Source organism: Mesitornis unicolor, unplaced genomic scaffold (assembly GCF_000695765.1).
Source record: "Mesitornis unicolor isolate BGI_N332 unplaced genomic scaffold, ASM69576v1 scaffold49129, whole genome shotgun sequence".
Classification (NCBI taxonomy): Eukaryota; Metazoa; Chordata; class Aves; order Mesitornithiformes; family Mesitornithidae; genus Mesitornis; species Mesitornis unicolor.
The window spans coordinates 3,769-23,759 of record NW_010208843.1 but is presented as its reverse complement, the minus strand read 5'-3'; the positions used below and the strand labels follow the sequence as shown (position 1 = coordinate 23,759).

Below are 19,991 nucleotides of genomic sequence, written 5' to 3'. Positions count from 1 at the left end.
GTTTACCTAATGTTTTGCAGCAGCAGAATACAATATAATTCAAGCGTCTTTACTCTGTAGCTTTATTAAAACAAGATCCTATTAGAGAGTTTCCTTATTCAGATTCCTATTTATTTATTTTATTATTATATATTATTTATGAGTTTCTTATTTCTTACTCAGATACAATATGTGACAGCACCATTTTAAGTGCATGACCCAAACACATCCCAAACATTTCTTGATATATGATGACAGCAACTTGTTAGATGGCCAGTCTTTGTGATTCTCATTTACCTACAGGGAACTGAGGGATCAAACATGGAAAGATCATATGATTTCCACAGAGCTTCTTCATCAGTAACTTGTATGTGGCAGGCACTGGACTTGTCCCTGCTAAATCTCAGCAGACAACTGTAACCATGAGAACATCCTTTCTCCAGAACATAGAAGTTTGTATTTAATCTAACGGAATTAATTTTTTTCAGTGTTTCTACTCCCTTGTATTTCATGTCTTTGCTGACCCCACATGAAGCCAGAGTGCCTTGCTTTAAAACAGAGACCTGTAAGCCACCCTTCTATAGACCCACTGGCAGTGGTCCAAGGCTTCCCTTACCCCAGTGGGCTTTTGAACCTGTTACAAACAGCGAATAATGAGAAGATCACCAAAAGCATGGCAGAAAAACGGAGGACGAGAGCAGTAATCTGAGCAAAAGAGAGCAAGTGGGAAAGGTAGTAGTGATTGTATAGCTAAATTGTGAAGAATGGGAATGACTAAAATAAATACAAAGCAGCTGGAGTCATAGGGAGCATGCTGGGATATGATGATGAGTGTTGGATTGTGGAAAGATGGCAGGATTTCTTTCTGACCTTGAAGGTATGCAGTGCTCTTGGTGATTAGTACCTGGTAAACCTGTTTTTCTAACTCTTGCTGCAGTAAATCTATTCCTTCCAAAGGAGACAAGTGGCCAAATTTCACCATTGTCACACAGCAGTCTCTGGGTAACTGATGAATTGAAATGATATAACAAATGTTTTATAATTAATGAAATTTGTGGAGTTACAAAAAAAACCATAACAATCTCCCTAAAAACTAGATTGCGAAGCCAATTCCTTCCTTAGTTAATGCCCAAAGAACCCTGATTATAAGCTGCAACACTGATATCAACTGAGAGAAAACCGGTTCCTGTAGCCTGCAGCCACTGCATGCAGAATTGTGGAGCTCTGTGTCGCTAGGAGTCAGAAACACCTTTTGCACTGAGATGTTCTGAGGGACTAATAACCTGGTTTTCTTCTGCACGGAAACAGCTCTCCTCTATGCAGTTAATGACCTGATACCCTTCAGACTTCTTGGTGTCTGTGTAACCTTCAGCAGCAGCAGCAGCCTGTCAGAGTCACAAAACCAGAATGGGTTCCTTCCTCTCCTGTCAAACCGCTTTTTCTTTGTTTTCATCTCCTCTGTGCTAACAACCTTTCTGTGTAGCATCCTGCAAGGTCAATCTCTGACACGCTCCTTTGGCCCACCCTGTATCACTCTCGTCTCTTCTCTACCTACCTTCACAGCTATCTGTGCTGCGTAAGCGTCTTCTCTTCTGCAGCTCCACCACCTGGAACAACCTTATTTTGTCTCCTGTTGACTCTCTGTCTCGTTTCAAATTGCATTTGAAATAGCTTTTCACCTTTGCTATACCTATTTTTCTCATTCCCTGCTGCTTGCTTGCCTTGCAATTGCATTAGAGGCACTCTGTGAAACACTGGCACAGCTAAAAGATACAAATGTTATTGTACTGTATTGAAGTGGAATTCATAGGCCAGAACAGTTTTATAAATGTTGTTGTAAAACCAAAGCAAAGAAGAAACACTCTGCAAGTGTGGGTTTTGAACTGATGCTTCCCTCAACCTGTGCTGGAGGATGTACAAGTACTGTTTCTCCACAGGTAAGAAGCAATTAACATCAGCAACTTTTAACATACTGATTTTTAAATACTTCAGAACATGTCCATTTTGTAGTTTTTCCTCCTTTTCTGTTTGGGACATGTAACAATGAAGAATTGTGTGTTCCCTAGAGAAGAATTTCTCTCATCGCCACAATGTAAGGAATATTTTTGTTATAAGCTACTGCAATGTGTCAGTGAAGATTTTCCACTGTGCTGAGGAATTCCTGCATTGGCTGTCCCATGTTTCACTGTGGTAGGTAAGCCAAGCAAGCATGATGCTTCTGCTTAGCTGTGTCATCAGAACAGGCTGCTTTCCCACAACAGTAGTTTAGTTTGTATTAAACAGAAGGCTATTAATGCATACGTGAAGGCAACAATCCATACATTTTCTTTCCTTCGCAAGTCTTGTGCAAAGGCTGTAGTTCAAGATTTGAGCTTGTTTGATACTACATACCCTCTTGGCCAGAGAAGCAGTTTTACTTAGCTAGAAGTAAAACTCCTTGCTAGCGTTCTTCAGATTTATTAGTCTTCAGATTAGTGGGGGCTATTGTGACTGATCACAAAATTAATTCCCTGTGAGGTGGTCAAGCAAAGCAGCTGGCATGCTTAAGCAAACATCTACAGTATGATGCGTACAAAATTACTGGCATGAAAGCGTACCTTTCATTACTACAATAAAAAAGTGCACTTTTTTCATTCCTTCAGTGGTCTGGATGCTTCAGGGTCTGGGGCTGGTAACAATTCTCCTGTATAAAGATACAGCTACTGTGCAGGTTATTCAAACTACTCCCCATATACCCAGAAGACTTGGAAGCGAAACAGAGCAAGAGATACAGGTTTGCAGGCCAGCACCTAGTGAAGACTTGCTCATGCTATGTGTTTTCACAGTAAGATAGGAGACTCTGATGGAAAATACCAATTCAGCATCTGTTCATTCTGACAACTCAAAGGGAAGTGGGCGAGTCTCCATCAAACGTAAAATTCTGTATGTATAAACTGTGTATAAAATAACGTAGCATACACGTGTAAAGCTGCATGAGAGACTATGTATAGACTTAATACAATTGTCATAGAACAGGGTACAGAAGCATGGCTTTTGTTCTTTCACAAGTGTTAGCAGGGATTATAATTCCAGTTTTGAGCCAAGTGAGTTTGTGACAATTGATTTAGCCTGGCTATTGCTGCAAAACTTCATAATAACAGAGCATATTGTAGAACCGGTAAAATAGGTCATAATTAAGTAAGAAATTTTATTATATTTATGTATAAACAACTTATTTGTATTCGTAGTGGATTGTCTCCACAAATCCATTCTTGTCTCAGAGCCAAATAGAAATTTAATGTCATTGTTATGTTTAGGTGAACATCACACTTATATTCCCCTCTGTTTGGCCTTGAATAAAAATCAGAGTAACAATAATATAAATGGTATGAAAGTAGTCATGAACAGTAGCCCATCTGTACTGGACAGAATTCTACAAATCAATTAGATGGTCATAAAAAGATAAACAGATGTGGATGAATCAACTGTGGAAATAAAATGGATTGAACTCTTACATTCATTGTTCATGTATAACCCTTTTTAATAACCAAGATGGGTAAATTACACTAATTAACCTTTAAAAATTTAGATTATTTCTAAATAATAGCCTCAAACAATGCCTATTCTTTTCATTGTTATTTCTAAGTGTTTTGTCCATGACAAGGCAGTTTCATTAGAAGATCTATGGAGGTAGTTGTTTAAATGTGCTTTTTCTTTTTCCTTATTTCTCATTCATTAGACTTTCTACAGTACATACTCCCACCTCTCCCCCATCAGGTAGTGCTTGAAGTCAGAAGAAATAAAATCCATATATCCTAGGAAGCAATAGGCTAGAGAGGCCTGAAGCACTCAGCAAGTCTTTAACAGGAAGGGCTAGGGGAAACACTTGCTTTTAAGGGGGAAGGCAAAAAAGTATCTGTAAGGAAATCCTTCTGGAGAGTTTTTTTCCTCTTCAAAGTCCTCTCTCCATGTCTTCATTCAGGATGGTTCAGCACCTGTTACTGTAAAAATGTTTTCTTTGTTCTCACTGATGCAAATGGTTTGTAAACTCAGCAATGAAAAATACATCTTTATTCAGTATTTTGACTACTTTTCCTTCAAATAATGTATCTTTGGCATTCTGGGGTTAAAATTTCTCATTAGTGCTCTAAGGTCTTATTTAAAACAAAAGAGATAACTTATGATGTATTTAAAAAAATAAATAAAAAATCCAGGACTGATCACAATACATTGTATGGAATAGTGAATGGTTTTCAGTTTCCTAAATTACTGATATTACCTGCTGATATGAGGGCTGTTCAAAAGGGCACTTCACTTTTGGGTTTATTTATTAAAATCCTGCACTCAACTGTAAGAAATTAGCCTCCTAGAGATGAATCGCTCCCTGAAGCAAAGAAACCGATCACGCACATAGTGCGGAACTGCACTAGTTTTTCACTTACTAAGCTCCAGTGTTTTACTGCATCTCTCATGCAAGCTGCTAAACAGTCATGTGAAGCATTCCTAAGGGACACAAAAGTTATTGGCTTAAAAGACATTTTCCTCAAATGATTAATGCCAAATTTACAGTGCTGTACAATTATCTTTTTTTATCTTGCAACCAGAAGCCCTTAATAACTGAGGAGAAGTGTGAAACACTGGCTATCGGACTCTGGCAAAAGCTAGATCAGCTTTCAGGTAAGCATAAATAAGGAGACAGAATGTCTCATTTTTTCTGTGAAATTCTACATATTGGTGCTGCGATACAAGTCTGTCGACTTTTTGCAGCAGAAACCAAGCTATCGTGTCAGTTCTGGGTTGGCTACAGGGATTTTAAGCATTTCCTTCAAAGCCTGCACCTTGGAAACATCAGGGCAGAAGAAATGCAGCTCAGGTAAGAGCCTTGGCAGTCTTAGATGCTTTGCAATCTCTCTGCAGCAGCACGTACCATGCTAATTTTCTCTTTTCCTGCCAGTTTATAGGAGAATAAGCTTGTTGGTATTGGCAATGTGGAATAATAGCAGTGCACCAGAACAATGGTAAACCTGTTTTAAGTAAGTTAATTAAGCAATGCCATTCCTAACTGGCAGCAATTTTAATATATATAGATCGGACACATGTGGGAAAGGTTCACAGAATTTCACCTGACCCTTGTGATAGATGGTCCTGCAAGGGGCTGCAGTTATGTTCAGTGCAAGAGGTCCTCAACAGGGAAACCTTCGATACAAAATTACTATTGTGCAAGCCAAATCCAGGTGGTTTTTATCTACTGGCAAGGAAGTGGTTCACATTGTCCTAGGAGAATTGCTTTTCTTACACTTCTGGGACTCCAGTAACAAATCCCAAAATCCAGCTATGGCATTTGTGCATGTCAATGGGATTTCCACTACTGACGTGGTAGGTAGTGGTGCTGGGACCTCCTCTCAAATGTCCACGTTGAAGGTGAGATAGACTTAATAAACAGTACACTCACTTGTGAGCCTGAATTAATGAAGAATCTGCTCTTTATAATTTTTATGGCAGTGTGTTTGCTCATGGACTGAGATAGACTCTTACAAGAAAACCAGAAGCGAATGTTCTCAAATTGCTTGCAAATTAAAGAGGTCTGAATGCTTGTTGCTATACAATAGTTTTTCTTGCTATGCTGAGACGAGCTGCAGGCAGTAGAGGTGATCCCACAAAAGGGCTAATATCCTTTCACTGGCAAACCTTTAATATTTCTGGGATTATGTATGCTGGGGGATGGTGAACTGGATCATGTAAGTGACCAGGAAAAATGCTTCTGTATAGTTTTATCTATTCAGTAAATCATTCTCTGGAGTAGACTTGCACATCTAAATCACTCCTTTGCCCAATTCAGATTCTAACCTGGCCTTTTACCAAGTGAGAAATGTTGCTATAGTAAACAGCAGCCACAGCACTTCTGCTCATCACACTGGCATTTGGATACCAGCAGCAGCCCAACAGGAAAATGCTGTATGAGGGAAGATGTCCTCAGTGTTACATTCTACTGCTCGCTTTAGCTGGAGAAGGAAAAGATGTTTAACAAAGATATGAAGTTCTCTTAAGAACACTTCAGTGTGTCCTTCTGGAGGAGTGTGGATCAGCACATCACTAGAACAGTCTTGGTCAAGGTGCTGAAACATGTCAACAAGATCGTAAACGCTTCCTGAGCTTCTGCTTCATTTGCGGTTACCTTTCAGACTTCTTCAACTACTGCAATCCCACCACCTACCAGCAAGTACTGTGCTGTATCAGGTGCAGAGGAAAACCAGCATAATTGGTAGTCCTGGAAAACTGAGAGTGTAAGAGGTCTATGCTGCATCCCCTTTATCATGGGGGTGTGGTAGATTGGGTAGCACATCTCTTTCTTCAGAAACAGTCCTTACAGTGGAAGTTAGTTGTAGAAGATAAAGCCCAAAGAGACAAAAGGAAAGCAAGGATAAACTGGTAAGACCAATAGCACTGAATACTGGAACAACGTCCTGTTCCCCCATCCTTCTATGCATAAAAGTCATACAGCAGAGGAAGGGAAATTGCCAACGGCTTGGCAGCTCTCTGAAATCTTCAACTACTTTTAACATGCAACTCACTGCAGAGACTACCTTTCCAGTGATCCTTTTATAGGACAGGCATATTAGTATTAAACGTACAAAAAAGTAACAACTTGAAACCAAAGAATGGCAAAGGTCTAAGAACGAAGCAAGATGAATACCTTGACATTTTTCAAGTGTACCTGTAGCATTTATTTGATAAAGTATATAGGGCTATTACCATCCAGAGTACTTCTGCTGTTGTCTCCTTAGCTATTGTCTTGCTACAATGCATCTTCATTATGCTTTCAACCCTTAACTGCTATGTTGCTGCCATCTTGAGAAGGAGGAGAATCCCATGGCAAGAGATCTTTCAAGTAGCAGGCAATTCACTACAGAAAAAGCCACTTTTGAAACTGCTAATGCAGTCTTTTTTGTAACCAGTCTCCCTTGAGGAAATCAGCAGTGTTTGCAATTTATTCCAAGAACTGACCCCAGCTGCAGGTTGAAGTTTGTTGAGTTTTTATATATATATATATATATACACACACACACACATGCACTTGTTTTAATGTAAACTAACAAGAAATAATTTAATATTAGACAGATCTTTCAGACCTAAGTATCTGCCACAGCTTAATCTCTTCTGGTGCTTCACTCCAGAATTTTCCAGAGAAAATTGCATAGTGCAAATGCAGCAGACTTAGCTAGCATGTCCCACCAGTACTTCAATTACGATGCACACGACTAAAGGCTACTGCTTTGTAAAAGCTAAATTCCTGTGGTCATCCTTCCTGTCCCCAGTTGTAACAGCCACTTCCCACCAATCTTAAGTACTAGTGTGTGAAGTGTGTGGTGCTAGGCACAGTTATATCCACACTGTACTCTTTGGAGCTATGGCTCTTAGGGCACAGTACAAAAATAAAAAAATTTTGTCAAGAGCAGTAAAGCTTATCTACTTGAGGTAGAAGTTGCAGCTTGCTGTGCTGCTCCACCAAAATACCCCTCATAACATGAGCTGTTAGGATTTTCAACAATGGCAACACTTTGCATAACAAATGTAGTCTCTGTAAGATACTGTACTGATACGTAGCACGCAATCTGAGTGAGGGTCCTGCAGCCAGGCAGGTCACAGTCTGCAACTGCAAAAGTATCCTTGCATCCAATGTTGTTTCTGAGGCACTCATGACTGCTTGAGTTAATTTCTTCCAGGGTGGATGGCAAGCATCTGAACAAGTAATTATCATACTGCCTTCTTCCCTGGAGCCAGGATCAGAGCTCAAGAAGCTTTGTCTCCCACCTCTGCTGGTTCACCTTCAGAGAAGCATTAGGTGCAGTTGCTACAACAAATGCTAGTCTAGATAAGAACACAGAATCACAGAAAATGCCCATTTTTCATGCGTTTCACAGAAAATGCACTATTCTTCAAAGTGTAAGACTGTGTCCAGCCTGTACTGTTCATAATACCTGTCACAGAGACTGATACAGAGACATCAATAGTATGACTGCTGTAAGCAGGAAGACTCCCTCCATAAAAGCTACTTTTCTTGTAAACTGGAATAAAGACAGAGGTAACAAATAAACTAAATAACTGGTATAAATAGAAAATTGTTTATTTTAAACAAAACAAACAAAATCACATTCCATTGTGTGGCCGAAGGTCTGGCTTTAATGTAAACTATGTACCCAGCATCCACACTTCAGAAGTCATATAAGCATGCATATGGGAGGAAGGGAAGCTGAAGGGAAGCTCCTCAAAACCTCCCCTGGAGTGGCTTTTAGAATATATTAAGTTTGTTAGCATGGTATGAAGTTTGAATTCCTACAGGACACTGAGGAAGTGAAGAACAGGTATCTCTCTTGACACACACAGGATTTTCATAACCATCCTTCAAACAGAAATGTAATTTGCTGCATTTCTAACAGCTGTGAAAACAGTGACAAACACGGAAAAAATGCAGGTAAGCATGCATACTGCGAGGTTTTTGTATTTTTTTTTCCTAAGACAGTTTACTTATGAGGAAGTGTTTCATTTTATTTCACAAGTCTATGCAAACTACTTAAATAAAAGGGATTCAAAATAGAGCCCTTTTGAATACTCAATCATGAAGAATTACATGTGAAATGTAGCTTTTGTAAGCGTTAAGACTTTCCACATATGAACAATGCTGCAATCCTCCTTTATCACAGAAGGGAATGGGTTATTAGAATGCTATTTCTAAAACATTCTTCATTTTAAAGTAAATATTCATTAATAAGAATGTTTCTAAATGAGTTCTTCTGAAAGAAAGCTTTAAACACCATCCAAAAGGAGCTTTATGCATGCTTTGCTTTAATTGCTGAAGTCACCCCTGATGAACACTACCCAGGTCTATGGTTTAGGTATGTATAAAGCATGATGAGGATTCTGAAAAGACTGGTTTTTTATTGAAGAAGCCGCTCAGCCTCCTTGGACTTGCATTCTTTTGTTTTCCTCAGTAATGCCTGTTTTATAGCATTGATCTTTTCATCAAGTTCAGCCAATGAATAGTTCTGCTAAAAGAACAAGATAAAAACCACAATCATTTACATCTTGTAATTGCTAGAGAAGTGGCCTAGCACTTGATACTTGAGGTCACTGCATATTGCACTAAATGATAGAAATACTTTTGCAGAATTATCTGAATCTAGTCTATGGCTATTTAAACTTGAAAGAAGAATGTAAACTTAGAAGAAACTGACAGTCCTAATCATGGATCAATATATCCATGCTATTTCCATTAGAGGCTTGTTTAACCTGTTCATAAGAAAAACCAAAACCTTTTGGCAGTCTCACCCAGTGTTTTAATACCTAGATCTTGTAGAACCCAGCTTTACAACTGAAGGTTTTTTTCCCTATTGCCCAACTTCAATCTTTTCTGTGCCCACTTAACCTGACAATTTTTTTGATCTCTTCTTACACAAAAAACTGGTCATCATGCTTTTTATAAAAATACTTCACCCTATGGAAGACTTTTTCCTTGTGTAAACAAGCCTGCTTCCTCAAGTCGCAGACAGCCACATCCCACTCTAAGCATCCTCCTCAGTCCGTCTGTCTCCAAGTGTGAGGGCCAGCAGCAGACTGTTTCAGCTACGGTCTCACTTGCACTGAGGAGAAATTCCTTCCTGTGGCCTATGCATGGTTAATGCATTCCTTAAGTGATGGTGTTGTGAAAACGACAAGCCTTATTGACTTAGGTTACTATCTGCTATAATGTCAGGTCTTTCTACAGTACTTATGCCGAGTCAGCCACTTCTACTTCTGTTGGCTATTCACAGACCAATAAAGCAAATAATAATAATAATTTAAAAAAAAAAATCAACAAAACACACCAAGCCGCAAAATAAAACAAAATCAGAAGATGTTACTCAGTGGCTGACCGGAATTCACAAATTGCTTGTTACTCCAAGCTTGATTAACATCATTACAGATTTATTTTATTCTATCATCCTCCTAACTGGTGAAACCACTAAATAACCTACCCTCGTACAGACTCTTAGAAGGCTCATTTCACTGTGACACCTGTTAACTAACTTTCTTCTTCCCTCTCTTTCTCTGCCAGAAAGCTATCCAGTACTGATGCAGCTATTTCCGAGTGGTTGGATATTTGTTTGGTAGAACTTCTGATTACTTTTCTCTCAGAACATCCTAAACTTTAGGTAAACAAAAGTTAACAGCACTTACGTGGGGAGGTTGAACCTTCCTCCTCTTGCCAGAACAGCTCTAAAGAAAAGACATAATCAAAACAGACTTAATGTTGCACTGACAGAGGACCACAAGCAATTCCATAACAACGTTCACAAGAGTCTTTAAAGTACAGAAAGAACACTGACTGCCATTCCAGGGATTAAAGAAATCTTTTTTATAATTAAGTGTACTTTGGATCATGAAAAATACTGCTGGAGAGCAGTCAGAAGCTGTTGAAGCTTCTCCATGCTTGGCAGCCAACAACCATCAACTTAACTAAAGCTTCCTTCAGACAAAATCAAGATCAATATCCACCTTTTGAAACTGTCAGTAATTTTCGCCCTAAAATTTTCCTGTATCCACACCAATATTTGAGCAAAACTTTGGACAAAAAAATGCTACGAACTGCACAACACTATTATTGCCACCATCACAAATTTTGCCCAGATCCCCATCCTAGAGAAGATCTTAAAGCACTTTCTATGGAAATTCTGTCTTATGAAAGTATACGCTTTAACTTCTGGTTTCCAACAACTTGAAGGAACAGCCTCACAAATAAAGGGTTTTATTGGTTTCTAACACAAACAAAAAAAATGAAACAAAGATTTATAAAATTACTATTGATTTTTAATTGCTGACTCTTCTTTGACTGGTCTCACGGGAGAAGTTATAAATAATAATCAACAGGTAAACAGACATTCTTCCTGTTATTTGGGGAAAGAAGAGCAAGATAACACAAGAAATTTCTACAGCCAAGCAGAACCTGGTGCAGTAACAACTAATATTCTCTTTGTCCTGATCTCCTTTGGTGAATGAAGGATAAGGTCCACTATTCAGAAAGAGACAGGACTCTGCCTGAAGACTAGCAACAAAGAAGCTGAAGTCACAGAATCACACAAAACAAATTTTAAAGGGTTTACTCTCTCATCCTGTTGGAAGTTATTTCACATAGCTGATCTTTAGTAATCAGATCACGTACAGAAGCCCAAAGGATGTCAGCTGACTTAAGCCATTAATGATTTGTATCAAGATCAAAACTTAAGTCAATTTTCTTGTCATAATAAACACTTCGGATTTTAAGGTGTGTGTTTGGAGGGGGGGGTGAGGGATCCAACCTCTATAATATATTTCTTAAATTAGTCAAGCTCAGGTGGCTGCAATTTCTTGTCCCCAACAAACACCATTTTCTTTCAAATGAAAACCTAGGTAGGAATACAAACTTAGAGAGATGGTCCACATGAAATACAACCATTACACCAAGCCAGAGCTGTCTACCAAAAGTGCCTGCCCTCTGCCTCCTTAGGTTTTTGTCTGTACATTAAAGATTTAAGAACAAAACTCCTGAATGCATTTAGGCATGCTAAAAGAAGTTAAGAATTTCTTACTACAGATTGAAAATATTCAGGAGACAGTCCTTCCAGCTCAAGGATTTTATCTTCAAGCTTCTTAATTCTCTGATAAATGTCTCTTGGTACAGGACCACCTAAATACATGAGTACAAATACAAAGAAATAAGGAAAAGCACTTTAATAATTTTAAAATATTTTTCATACTTATTTAAAAATTAGGTTTTTTACATCTTATGTATGCTACATAGTATTCTATAAACTGAAATAAAACTTTGCTTACAACTAACTACTGGCTATCCCAGTTAGAATTATAATCTGGTTCTGAACAGTAGTGACAAGCAAGCTTTTACTTCTTTTTACTTCTTGCCACCTGTTTCCATTTATTTCTAGGTCTGTTAGGTAAGACAATTCTATTTCACAGACTACTGAAATAGGCCTTAATGGGATTTTTTGCCATTTTTATTTCCTCACCTCAGACAGCCAATTCTGTGGGTAGCTTCCCTCCTTCTGTTCCACTCCCTACTCACCTCTCAGCAGCTCCTAATTAACTCGGCTAACTTCTCACTTTTAATACTGCTGTGTTTTTAATATAAAGCGAAAAGAGCTGTACTAGGACTAGAAGAACCTGTTCTGAAAAATAGCAGGTGTGTCAAGACCAACTTTTTCGGTCATCAGAAACAAAAACTGGTGAGCAGGTAGCTGAGGCAGGTTACCCGCTCAGATGAATACTTTTTGCACAGCTGCTGGGTAAGTAACAAATGACCTCGAGACCTTTCCCAGGAATGCTGATTTGGACAGGAGTCGAGCTGGAATTGCACGCTTTCATCCTCTTCCCCTACACTGTAGCTTAGCTGATCTGTTTCTTCAAACAAAATTCTGTCACCTATTACCGGCCCAACCTGAAAGCAAAGGCCCCTTCTTAGCTATGCCCAATTATTATCCCTGATATGCATAAACTCCAAAGCTACCACATACTATAACATTAATGCTGGCCAGACACTTGCAAATTCTATTTCCATGCACAAAAACTACCTTATTTTTGAGACAGCTACACAGCTAAGCATCAAGCTCTGACTGCTGCCTTCATGGTACCAGAAATATTCTACTCTCCTTGCCACCAGAGGACTTTGATCCAGTATGCATTCACAGGAATCTAGTAATCTAGTCAGTGTTCATCATATTCTCAGAGAATGGATTGGTATTTATTCAGAAGACAGAAAAGTCAGTGTGTGTTCGCAGTGTGATGTGTAGAAAATTCACTTTATCAGGTGAAGATCTGGACTTCTGTTCTGTTTTGAAAACATTTTTCAGGAAAAATACAGACTCCTCCTTTGTAAGAGCCTCACTGATACATATTCTAGAAAGCTGGGGCTGGGGTGAGGAAAGCAACTACTGAAAAAAAGTCAGTAACCTGGTAGCTATGGCATTTATTTTAATGAAAGGGGTGAAGTCCTGTTTGCATTGGTAAAGGGAAGTACTGACAATGAGCTTCCCATATTCTGGGAAATAAGCTTCTTGCCTAACTGTATTTCAAGAATCACCCACCTTTAGGAAAAGGTTTCACGTTGTCTTTTGGGTTCACCCTATTCCCAGCACATAAGGTGTCCATGAAGCAGGACTGAGTCCTAACCCTGTGTTCTCCTGTTCAGTGGGTCAAGGCAGAAGGACTCCATTGGCTATGGAGAACCCCTACCTCCAAATATTGCAGATTGTTTTAAATCTCATTCTGAAGTGGCTCCTCCTCATTTGCCACCACATCAAGTGTAGATTTACCAACTCAGCATCCTTTGGGCATAAATCTGGGTTCCATTTGGGGTATATGAACCTAAACAATAGATTGTAGTACCTGGGGTGACTAAAGCCTTCAGTGGATCTATACACTGTTTTTACAGTCCCAGTTTTTATAGACTTGCTCAGTTTTACTATAGTAATGATAACTGTAGTACAAACTGGCACTCCAATGTGAAAACTAACACATGATACAAACCCGTTTGTAACCGTAAGTGTGCTTCAATGTTTTGCAATCTCTCCTCAACAGCCTGGTTTCCACAATCATAAATGGGTACACTGGCTTTGTGACTGGACCCATGTGCTCCTTCAGATCTAGTCTGAGGTCCATATGTATTTACTACCCTAGAAACTAGGTAAAGAGAACACATACTTAACATATATGCATACGAAATACAAAGTACATGTAACTAAAACAACCAAAATATTTAAATACGAAAACTCATCTTAAATCAGTTTTACACCAGTCTCTCTTGTGAAGGGTCCCACACACACTGAGATCAAAGGTTCAAGTAAAAGTATTTTCCTATTTTCCCAAGAGTGACTAAACTAAACAAAAACCTAGGACTTTACATATGCAAAGTAAAAAAATTACTCATACATTCATGTAGAATGGCAGTATTAAGAATTTGTCATCAGCTGCTGATAAACAGCAGAAAACCCAATATCTATGTCAGCAGTTGCACATGTGAGCTGTAGTGAATGCAAAGAAGAGGCCAGACCTAATATTACCGGAAGCATCATAAATACATGAAGATGAGGGGAGGTATACAACTAGAAGAACGGCTACAGATCTCAGCAAGGAAGTTCTCTTCTAATTTTTGTTATTCGGGTAACAGCTTTAATGACTCTTCAGCTGCTTCTGGGTCTATATTTTCCCCCTGCCGCATTTCATCAGAAGACTTCGGTTACTTCTCTTTAAATCACAGCCATTTTTCCAGTCCTTCCTGATAGGACTACAGCTGTGTACTGCAGACTTAAAAGACTACATAGGCAGCTTTAGACGCTGAAGCACACACCTTCTTACTCAGCACTTCATGAAGGCCACATGTTACATTTTTGGTTCAGTTTATGCTGGGTTTACATGCAATTCCTTTCCAAGTGTTATTCATGTTTCAGTTCTGAACTGTTTGGGTTTTAGTTACCTGACGTCCAAACTTTTCTTTTTTCCTTAACATGCTACTATCCAAGTTACAAACTAGCACTCAGTTTTAGAAAGTGACTACTGAAAGTCATTCTCAGTGAAAGATTCTGAACTCAAACTCACTTCCCCATCTTAGCTCACCAGACCTTTTAATAATACTGCTTCACAAAATTGGATTCTAGAACAAATACCAAGGAGATAACTGAATATTACCACTCTCAAAACCAGAAGAGAGGGTTACTGTCATTCTTATTTTGGTGATATTGTTTGTTTGTTTGTTTTTAAACACAGAGTAACTTGTATACACCTAGAGAGCAGCAGATAGACAAGCAATCTTTTATACATAACTTCTGGTGGACAATCATTTCGACACTATTTACTCCTCTCCAAAAGGTGCTGCATTGGTAAGCTTGTTCCTGAGCTTGTAATTTCCCATAAATTGGTATCTCAGAACTTTCACTGTGTCCTAAAACGAACTTCTAAATCAATACACTTATACTGACTAACAATAAAATAGAAGATAATTTTATTTACTCTCAATTCCTTAACTGGGTTGCTGGCTTCATCCTAGCAGAAAAGCTAAGAATTGTTCAGCTTCTCTATCCTGCTTTATCTCTTGCACCTTTCCTTTCAGACAACGAAAACAGGCTACTTTGTTTTGGTCTTTAGTGCATAACCATCAGCTTAATCAAGCTGTTATGAGATTGAAAGCCTTGGAGAAGTGAAGATGTAACAGTATTCACTAGAGTAAAAAATCAATACATTAAGTTTGCATTTTTTGAGCATTCTATAAAAAGTTTTTAAGTAAAAAATCCACCAGTGCTGTTCTACCCGGACATTCTTAGTAAATGGGTATTAAAATAGTGGCTTACCCTTTATATGGCTTTTAAATCCAGGATAGGGTGTGAAAATCGCATCTGTTCTGGCACAGCTATTTTCTAAATAAATAATATAAAAAGTGAGGTCCTAATTATGTCTTTATAATTTAAAGTATTCTAGCCATCATCAGTTTTGAGGCTTTTAACAACTCTAATTCATTTTTTAATACTATAAAGACATCAGAAATACTACATTCATTCTATAAACACTTCCTCATTAATATTTTCACACACTTGCATGGACCTACTATTTTTTATTGGATAAGTCACTTATATAAATGTTTGTGGACATGTATATAAAAGTCTATTACATCAGGACCAAATTTCTTCCAATTCATATTTTACTTGGTTCTTACTATTCACTGTGTTTCTCTGTAACTCCATTCTTTCTTCCTGTAAAGTATTTTTCCCTGCTTACCACTGTTAGACTGTTTTTATGTCCTTTTTTGAAACTGTTCTCCTGTTTTTAGGCTGGCCTAGTTTACTCATCAGCGTTCTTTTCTCACCCTTCCTGCCTTTATTCTGATGCTTGTAACTTCTTTAATTTTTTTAACCATAAAAACCTACAGTACAGACCATCTTTTTATTATAATGTTTAGATTTTAATCTTTTTAGCTTTACGCATATCTTATTATGCCTGAGTATACAAAGGAAGGTCTTATCATAATTTCTTGTGTATATAATTAGCCATTTTAGGAATCAGTATTTTACTATCTAGCACATTGTACTAGACTTCAGATGACGTCTTCATTCCAACTCAGATTGAAGGAGTTAAACTCTCTTCCTATAAAGCTTACAGAACAGTAAGCTTTGATCCCTAAAAGCGTAAGAACATCACAGAGACAATGCACATCTGGGTTCGGAGGTACTTAAAAAATGTCTCTGTACTACTTAAGTATATAATGGTGTTTACACTTTTATGATGCTTTTGGTTACACGGTTACTCATCATTCTAATGGGATCCAGCCTATCAGACGGATTTAAGATCGTTTGGCTATAGATACAGCCTATTGTGCCGGTTGGCGCACTAAAAACACCACCAGCATTAGTAATTTTGAAAGGAAAAAAGTTTTTCTAAGTAGCTAGTAACTCGCGCTCATTGCAAAAAATACTTCTTTGTAATTTAACTAGTATTAAATTACCTTCAATTTGAATATGCAATTCACAAGATATTTCTGCATTGCAATTCGGTTGATTTTGGAAGGAACATCTAGCTAAAACACTGGGAAAAACAGCTACCAAAACATCTGATTTAAGATCACAGTTCTTAAAAGAACAGTTATATAATAACAGCTATATTCTTTCTGTATGTGATGTATTAAACATTGTCATCCAGTGACTATTTTCTTCTTTTGTCTGACAACATCTGCAGTGCACATGCAAGCTCTTAACTTTAAAACAAAGTTACTCTTAAAATAAAGTTCTGGTTTAAATACAAACAGTGCTTTTGAAAAATAAAAAAATAAAATAAAGCAACTTAAATTGCTATGAAGATTAAAGTCTGGCTAGCCAGTTACCTTGATTACAATCAATAACATTGCAAAATTCCCTGACATTATTTTCATTGATCTCAGCTTGTTTCCTCTCGATGAAGGCTGATATCCGCCTGTCAATCTGCAGGTAATAAACATGATGGCATATATCTATTCATTCTTTACATTTAAAATTTAGAAAGGTCATTTTCTTTTTTTCTTTTTTTTTTAATTTAGGTAAATCACTTACTTCTGCTTTTCCAGCTTTTATTTGGACCACTTCCGGATCAAAATTAATATGAGCATCCTTCAGATCTCCCAAGTCATAACTTGCATATTTTTCTTCAGTTTGACAGTTACTGTCATAAACATCTACGCTTGTTTCACAGATTTGGCTTTCTGCTTTACCTGCAGGTTCAACATGGCCTATATTTTCCTCTTTAATCAATGACTGGAGTTTTTCTAAAAGAGGCTGAACAAAGAAAACAGTATGTTAGAGTTAAAAAAAAAAAGACAAGCCAAAAAATACCCAATCCAAAAACCAAAAAGCCCAGTACTATTACAATTTCTAAAACAGACCAACTGAAGTAATTTAGGAATTAAGACACCTGCCTCTGATGGAATACAGTAAAAAAATTTGAGGGGGGGGGAAAGCTGTAGTTCCAAATACTGATGATGCTGGCCTTTTTGACCTATGCCTCTTAAAGGTTTGTATAAGAAAACTCCCAAATTTCTGCAAAAATCGGCCTGCTACTCATCTGTTACTGGCTAAATCAAAGCTTCAATCGTTGGCATCCATGCCACTTAATTAACATGTCATTCAAATGCCTACTCAGAACAGTAAGGCTTAGTATTTTTCCTTCTTAACACGAAAGCCAATGCTTTCACACTGTAAAGCCTTTACTTTATCACGACAGCACTACATTCTCCACTTGAAGCTGCAGTTGTCCAAGTGAATGAAAGAGCACAGACATGAAATATATAGGCGTTATCCTGAACACATGCTTTTCCTGACACGGTTGATTATCTACTTAGATCATGAAATTAAATGAGAGAATGCACTGACATTTGTAGCAGAAAAAATAAACGCTTATTATTCTACTGCAATAACTCTTACACAAGTTGTAATAACAAAACCTCGGCATGTATACATGTCACAACCCCTTTTTCAATTTTTACCAGTTTAGTTTAATCTCAATTTCAGTGTTTATTTTCCCTCTAGAAATTATTTTTATTTTTTTAAAGACATTATTTTTACCAGTCACATTTCCTGAAACTGAATCAAATTCCTACTTGCAGTGCTCCTACAGTTGGATGTAAGTTATATTTGCTTTTATCTTGCATACTTTCTCTGTTTATCACACCAAAAATTTGGTGGATGTCCAGAAAACGTAAAGGATCTTTCTTTTACCTACAGACAAGCAAATACAGGAATTTCCTTTCTCCCCCTCTCAGTACTACACACTTGAAATAATTCATTGACTGTCTGAAACAAAAAAACTGGTATTGAAATCCTCACCTTTTACAGATAACTATCAAGGTCAAAACCCTGTTCAGTTAACAGGTGCTGCTCGCCCTGCTCACCCTCCCTGCCATGCAACTAAATTACACGTACTTTTGGCAGGGTTGGAAAGTTTCAAATAGTTAAAAGAAATGACAGTAATGGTGACTGGCTACTTGGCAAGATGAGACATTAATGTCAAAGAAATTACTCTTTAAAAAAAAAACTACGCTGAAAATATATTTAATTGCAGTAAGACACTCCAGGATGTGTCATGCTGGGATAATGCCACTTCTTGAACCACTGAAAGCACTCCATGAGCCTCAAAACTCACCCAACGCATGGAATCATTATCATAGCATGACACACACCTGCCGTGTCTTATTGCTTAATTATAACCCACCATAGATGGAAATGTATCACATTTACAATGCAAGTCTAGAAATCAATGAGGCTGCATTTATTCAGCCTGCTCACCTACAGTGGCTATTCCCACCGCTAATGTGAAAAATCCATAAGTGCGAGTACCTATGAAGCACAGTGAAATCCCAAACATATAACACTTTTGCATTCTTTTTTGTTGGACATAGCAATATAAGATCAAAACTACTGAAATATTACACAGAATCACAGAACGTTAGGGATTGGAAGGGACCTCAAAAGATCATCTAGTCCAATCCCCCTGCCGGAGCAGGAACACCTAGATGAGGTTGCACAGGAAGGCGTCCAGGCGGGTTTTGAATGTCTCCAGAGAAGGAGACTTCACAACCTCTCTGGGCAGCCTGTTCCAGTGCTCTGTCACCCTCACTGAGAAGAAGTTTCTTCTCAAATTTAAGTGGAACCTCCTGTGTTCCACCTTGTGCCCATTACCTCTTGTCCTATCATTGTTTGTCACCGAGAAGAGCCTGACTACATTCAGTTGTTGATCACTTTTGTCAAGTCAACTGTGTCCAACGAAATATTTACCTGCAAACATGAAATATGCTGCTGAAGTGCACTAAAGAGCAATGTTGGCTGAAGTGCTGATGTGCTTTGAAGCTTGTTCCAATCGATTACCACTTTCACGATATCATCTCCAAGGTTAAGCTTCAAGAGGGCAAAACAAACACAACAAAAAATTATGTCGTTATGTTGTATTAATGTCACAAAAGTATACAAGACTTCTACAGGACAACAATTATGCTCAATCTCATACAGACCCCATTCTTATATGAGGACATTGGAGAGGTTTGACATTAATTATAATTCAAGCAGCTGTCCTTTTCAAAGTAAGCTAGTATTTGTAGAGTATATTCAAAAACTAAAAGTTCCTTACTACCTTATCACACTTTCATTGCATTCATTTGATCTTTAACTTCAGTCAATTCTCAGTTCAATTAACTATTGTATGAAAACACACTGTTCATGTTAAATGCTCAAATATTTTAACAAATGACAGATTCACAAGTAGGAAGAAACATGCATCCAGGATGGCATTCTCCAGTAAGGTCATGCATTTTATCCTGAGATTTGCAATGCTACCTAAGCCTGTATAACCAAAGTCTTTATACTGCACCATGCCACATTCTTGAGATTTTTAACTTGCTGCTACTTCAAGAGGCTTTATAGTAAGAAAGAAGTGTTTAAAAAAAATTAAAATCTTTTAAAAATCTCAAGGTTAAACAAACTGTAGACTACACAGCA

The 19,991-nt window shown here is 37.9% G+C and overlaps 1 protein-coding gene across 1 annotated transcript; it reads right to left on the bottom strand.

The window, feature by feature from the left end:
* Window positions 1-8,498: 8,498 nt before the first annotated feature.
* Window positions 8,499-19,513, bottom strand: MBIP (MAP3K12 binding inhibitory protein 1; the record flags this gene model as incomplete). The annotated part of the gene is made up of 8 exons (XM_010192647.1): window positions 8,499-9,005; window positions 10,174-10,212; window positions 11,562-11,659; window positions 13,513-13,665; window positions 15,330-15,395; window positions 16,853-16,949; window positions 17,058-17,279; window positions 19,275-19,513. Coding segments are annotated over 8 exons (1,025 nt in total), but the record flags the coding sequence as incomplete, so codon positions are not given.
* Window positions 19,514-19,991: the final 478 nt, after the last annotated feature.